At 29.3% G+C, this 6,472-nt stretch overlaps 1 protein-coding gene across 1 annotated transcript; it reads left to right on the top strand.

Moving 5' to 3' along the window:
- Nucleotides 1–514: 514 nt before the first annotated feature.
- On the top strand, nucleotides 515–4,153 carry LOC101222076 (cytochrome P450 704B1). Its single transcript, XM_004138943.2, has 6 exons — nucleotides 515–943; nucleotides 1,054–1,269; nucleotides 1,350–1,649; nucleotides 2,774–3,160; nucleotides 3,361–3,561; nucleotides 3,761–4,153. Exons 1-6 carry the CDS (start codon nucleotides 557–559, stop codon nucleotides 3,938–3,940), a joined length of 1,671 nt encoding a protein of 556 aa, XP_004138991.2. The 5' UTR covers nucleotides 515–556; the 3' UTR covers nucleotides 3,941–4,153.
- Nucleotides 4,154–6,472: the final 2,319 nt, after the last annotated feature.

The raw sequence follows: 6,472 nt of genomic DNA, 5'->3' as shown, positions 1-6,472 counted from the left end.
AAATAATATATATATATATATATATATATATATATTAGGATCTGATGTTTTAAATAATTTTAACCATCACATGTTTTATAGCTAGTAACAAAGAAAATGACAAAAGTACTAAAATAAAACAAAAATACTTCATTTTCTTAAATGGATTGAAATGGTACCATTTCCCCCTCATTACTTTTAAAAACTACAATATTCATCCAAATTAACCAAAAATAATTCATTACAAAGCATGATTAGACACACATACGAGTTAAGATTTTGGCTACACATTCTCAATACTAAGAAGCATGCATACGTATTTAGAGCAGTATAAACCGGGTAATTAACTAATCATAAATTTAAAGGAGTGGTAGAAGGTAGGTGAACGTGTGGTATTGGGTAAACAAGAGAAATGGTTAGGTTAAGCACACAAAAGAGATGTTAATTATAAGTAATAAAGCATATAAAGATTGTTGTTTGGAAATGCAATAGCTATTAATTCCAAGTGTTAATAATATATTATATAAAGAGGTGGCATAATAGAGTTTGTTTTGGAAGCTATTGGTAAAATTAAGAAATGGGAATTAGTTTATTGGAGTGGTGTAATAATAATAATAGAGCTGATTCAGAAGAAGAATGGTACATGAGATCAAGTAATTTAAGAAGAAGTGGAGTAGTAGCGTTGGTGTTGGTGATGATAGCAATAATAAGTGCATGTTGGATAATTATTGTTCATAGATGGAACCAAAGGAAGAAGATGAGGAGAGGTCCAAAAACATGGCCAATCGTAGGAGCAGCAATAGAACAGTTTGTAAATTACCACAGAATGCATGATTGGATTTTGGGTTACCTTAATCTCTACAGAACTGTTGTGGTTCCCATGCCTTTCACTACTTACACTTATATTGCTGACCCTGCCAATGTTCAACATATTCTCAAGACCAACTTTGCTAATTATCCAAAGGTACAAGTACAATTGCCTTACATTCATCTTGTTAATTTACCTTCTTTTTTTTTTTCTTTCTTTTTAAAGAAAAAGTATGAGTAGTAATTTAGTTAATATTATTGTATTAGGGTGATGTATATCATTCATACATGGAAGTGCTTCTTGGAGATGGGATCTTCAACGTAGATGGAGAGTTGTGGAGGAAACAAAGGAAAACTGCTAGCTTCGAATTTGCATCTAAGAATTTGAGGGATTTCAGTACCTTAGTTTTTAGAGACTATGGTCTCAAGCTATCAACTATTTTAACACGTGCCTCTTTACTCAACCAACAAATTGACATGCAGGTGACTTTGTTCATCAAACCCAACCTTTTATTTATTTGTTTTTATTACAGTAAATAAATATTATTCATTTTTAAACGTAGGAATTGTTGATGAGGATGACTTTAGATTCCATATGCAAGGTTGGCTTTGGTGTTGAAATTGGATCATTGGCTCCCAATTTGCCAGAAAATAAGTTTGCTAAGGCCTTTGATACAGCCAATATGATCGTTACCCTTCGCTTCATTGATCCTCTGTGGAAAATTAAAAGATTTCTGAATCTGGGATCTGAAGCTCTTCTTGATAAATCCATCAAAACCATTGATGATTTCACTTATTCTGTCATTGCCACAAGGAAAAAAGAGATCCAAGAAGCTCAAACTACACACACAGATCCCAATAAGGTCATTTACCGTAATACTCTCTACTTCATTGCCCCCTTCATTTTATTAACTTCATTTTTCGTCTATTTTAATATTTTAACTTTGGAAAATTTTGCAAAACTAAAAATTCTTCTTTCAGTTTCACCTTTCATAAATAGCATCCACTGAATTTTGTATAAAAAGTTTACCTTTTCGACTTATATCTTGACCATTATTGATTCTCTTGAATTTTTTGGGTGATCTTTTTTATCTATCCAAAATTAAGAATCACACACGGCCAAATATTACGATAAATTTGGAAAAATGGCATAATGTTTGAAAAAAATATTGACATGGATCTCAATTCATCCTCCACACAAAATTGTACTAAAAAAAATCCAAAACAATTTATTATTTTGAGCTTTTTTGGTATAATTGTCTTCACAGTGAACACCAACATTAGACTGTCTTCGTAAAATTAAAAAAGGATTTTGGATTAATTTAAGTATATAGAACAAAACTGACCAATAACAAAATAAGCGTGTAAGGGTTGAGTTAATTTTTTTTCATAAATTCAGATTTATCATGTTAGAATTTATTATCTCCTTTTACATCATTTATTACTTGTTCGTCATCTTCTCATTTTCCATCGGTGTCATCTTTTTTATAAAGACAATATTTTCTTCTTGTTTCTTTTTTACTTTATCAAGTATTGTGTCCTTATTTTTTTCTTTTTTTGTCACTACATGATTAGTACAAGATTGTGTATTAAGATCGTTTAGATTGAGTACAATATCGGTTAGAATGATTACAATATTATTTAGTGTAGGTACTGCAACCAATTAATTACTGATATTTTTGTTATTTCACGTTGTGAGCTTGTGTGTTTTTTTCATTTTTAAAATTGTTTTATACGTTGTAAATATTGATGCGTTTTGTTTTTTTTAAAAAAAAAAACTCATTAATTATGATAATTTTTTCTCAACTTTCAACTTCAAATAAATCTTTTAACTTTTAAAAATGTAGAAAATACTAAAAGAAAAATTAAATTTGTCTATTATTATTTTTCAGTTTTTAAAGAAAGATATTATTTTGTAATAAAAAAATTGAAGCTTATATAAGGTGGAATTCAATTAATATATGTTTTTGGTATGAGACGATCACAGATGAAACATGACATATTGTCGAGATTTATTGAGTTAGGGGAAGACCCAAACAACAAATTCACAGACAAAAGCTTAAGAGATATTGTTCTGAACTTCGTGATTGCCGGACGTGACACAACAGCCGCAACTCTTTCATGGAGTATTTATATGCTAATGACTCATTCAGATGTCTCCCAAAAACTTTACTCAGAGCTCAAAAGTTTTGAAGAAGAAAGAGCCAAAGAACACTCCATTTCATTGCTTCAATATCAACCAAATGATATTCAATCCTTTGACACAAGAGTTGTACAATTTTCACAACTTCTTAATTATGATTCTCTTGCTCGATTACATTACTTGCATGCTATCGTTACTGAGACACTTCGTCTTTACCCTGCAGTTCCCCAGGTACGAAATTATACATTACTACTCCTTAGATAAACCTATGTTAAACTCGGTGGCAAACTTGCAAATACCATAATCAAACCTTAATGCAAAAGATAATCTAATAGATTTTGTTAAATATGTAATTATTTAAAATGTTGTTATACCCTTGAGGTATTAATTAATTTTAAAAGTGTTATCCATGCATTGCAATTATCCGATAGGACCCAAAGGGAATTTTGGAGGATGATGTATTGCCAGATGGGACAAAGGTAAGAGCTGGAGGAATGGTGACATATGTTCCTTACTCGATGGGAAGAATGGAATACAATTGGGGTTATGATGCAACTTCTTTTAAACCTGAAAGATGGCTCAAACAAGGCATTTTCCAGAATGAATCTCCATTCAAGTTCACAGCTTTTCAGGTCACTTTCCTTTTGATCTTCACTTATATGTTATCACTGAAACTATAAGAAGAGAATCGATCTGTTTCATTTAACACTTCAAGTATTTTGTTTTAAAATAATAATGTTATTATTCAAAATAAATAACTTTTTTTTCTCTAGTCAATTAGTAGACATTTAAGTCGTTTAATTAATTAGAGATTTTGAAATGTTATTGTAGGCTGGACCAAGGATCTGCATGGGGAAAGACTCGGCATATCTACAAATGAAAATGACTCTTGCCATTTTATGCAGATTCTACAAATTTAGTTTGGTGAGTGGGCATAGAGTCGACTACAGAATGATGACTATTCTCTCAATGGCTAATGGCTTGAAAGTTACTGTGGCTCCACGCTCTTAAAAATTTTATCTCTTTTTATTTACACTTTATCATCAACAATCAAAACCAAAAACATATGTAATAAAATCTCATTTCCTTTTGAAAAAAACAAACTTGTTGATAATATATATAATTCTCATTTCTTTGTTTTTAAATCTTGAGAAACGTTTCACATTTAAAATCAAAATGTCTAATCTGACCATTGGTTCATTGGTGTTGATCGGACACTCTCGTTAATACTGATAATAATACTAGAAGTATTTGGGTTCAAATGCTAAATCTATTTGGTGCATGCTTATTTATTTGTATTCAATCATTGTAAAGTTTTATTACTATTCTTTTATATATTTTAATAGTGTAATATATGTTTAATATATTATATACTGAATTATTATATTGTTAAAATGAGTCATTTAAAAAATACGACAAAACGACAAAATATTTACATTATTTACATAATTTCGTAAACAAAAAAAAAAAAAGTCTACAGGACTATAATAAAAATCTTTGATTAATTTGCAGCCATTTTTTTTGAGAAACAATAGTTTATATTTTACTATTCTAACTTCCGCGATCATATAAATTTAATTGTTTAGACTTTGTTCAAATCTAAACGATTTTTTTTTAGATACTTTGTATATAATTGTTTAAATTTGACTATTTTAGTACATATTGTTTTTAAGATTTATTGGTAAACAATCGTTTAGATTTGAACATTTAAATTTTGGTAGTCAAATGTAAATGATTTTTTTTTTTAAAAAAAAAATTTGGCACAGGATCGTTTAAATGTAAATAGCCAAATCTCAATGATTTTTTTATCAAATTTTTTTGGTACATGATTGTTTAAATTTGGTACACAATCATTTAGCTTTTATCGTTTAAATTTGGATAGCCAAATTTAAACGATTTTTTAAAATTCTTGGATACGTGATCATGTAGATCCGATTATTTTTATACACGATCGTCTCTCATATGAATTAAACTATAAGTTAAAATTAATATGAATTCAATTCATATTAGAACTGAAAGTCATATGAGAGAATTAAACCATATAATATAAAGTTTGTATTACATGAGATATAATATGTTTTAAATTTAAATTTATTTTATTTTATTTTAATTAATAGAATAAGTTGGGAGTTATTTGATAACTTCCCCCTTCATCTCTCTTAAATGGTTAAGATACAAAATTAATCTTAACCCCTCTCCTCTAGTTTTTGGACGATCTCTCTTCAAAGTCTCCATAAAAAATTTTCCTTCACCAAATCACAAAAGCTCACAACTCTCTGTGTTATTTTCACCTTTAGAATAACCAGTAGGACTTTGTGATGTTCTTGGGAGATTCTAACATAGGTTAGGTTTTTTTTCCTCCTTATAAGCATGTTTAGTTTTTACTTTTGTTTTCTCTGATTTTTTTTTTGTTTTTCAAATTGAATTCAATTTGCATGACATTCATACGTTTCCACGATGAGAATCTAATTACTTTAATATATATATATATATATATATATATATATATATATATATATATATATATATATTAAGTTTTAACTAGGTTAATTTTCATAAATATAACAAATCGACAAAATATTTATGACCCGTTATTATAACCTATTTTATTAGAATAATGAGATCAAAACGTATAAGAAGATTAGTAGAACGCGTAACTTACGTTGTAAATACATAAGTATTTCGAAATACATCTTACATAAGTATAATGCCTGTTTTACGCGATTGACATGTCTAAACGCGGGATGATGAACAAAGAAAGAAACTAGTGAATTGCGTGAGACATCTCGTGCAAGGGCTACGCGATGGGATCTCATCGAGTGACTAACATCTTCAGACGAGAAACCACGTCATCAGGCCAAGAAGACTCACTAGAGAACAACAATGGTAGTTGGAGTGATGTGACCTCATATGATCGAAGTCGGCTCTGACAATCTCAGAGGAATATAAGTTCTTCGCTTAAAACTGCCTATAAAAGCACTTCATCCCCACCATGAGAAGAATGTTTGAATAGACCAAAAAGGAGACCTACATAGGCCAACAACCTAAAGAGTTGGTCGAAAGGATTAGCCTCATCACTGGTTGTACAACATTCATTCATTTTCTCTGACCAAATTATAACGTGAAACCTTAGAGTTTGAATGGAGAATAGTCCATCCTCGTTCTCCCTAACTTGTATTTCATTTGTTTCCTCTTTCCATTTTGTCCAGGCTAGAATTTAAGGGATTAGTAATTAAATTAAAGTTAATTTAGACACCATTTGAATGTATTAACTAAAGGCCCTTTGGTAACATTATCGTTCCATGTGTTTTTGTTTTTGTTTTCATTTTTTAAGAAACAGAGGTATTTGGTAACGTTTCATGTTTCCTGTTCTAAAAAAATAGAAACATTTATCATTTTATAAGGAATTATTGATAAAAAAAGAGTAGTTTATCGTGTTCCATTTCTTAGTTATTTTTATTGGTTTCTTTTTCTTTTTTCTCAATTATTTCTATTGTTTTTATTTTTCTCAATTATTTTTATCGATTTTCTTTTATTTTTTCT

Source organism: Cucumis sativus, chromosome 2 (genome assembly GCF_000004075.3).
Source record: "Cucumis sativus cultivar 9930 chromosome 2, Cucumber_9930_V3, whole genome shotgun sequence".
NCBI classification, from domain to species: domain Eukaryota; kingdom Viridiplantae; phylum Streptophyta; class Magnoliopsida; order Cucurbitales; family Cucurbitaceae; genus Cucumis; species Cucumis sativus.
Note: the sequence above shows the minus strand (reverse complement) of the source record. Positions and strands in the feature narration are given on the sequence as shown.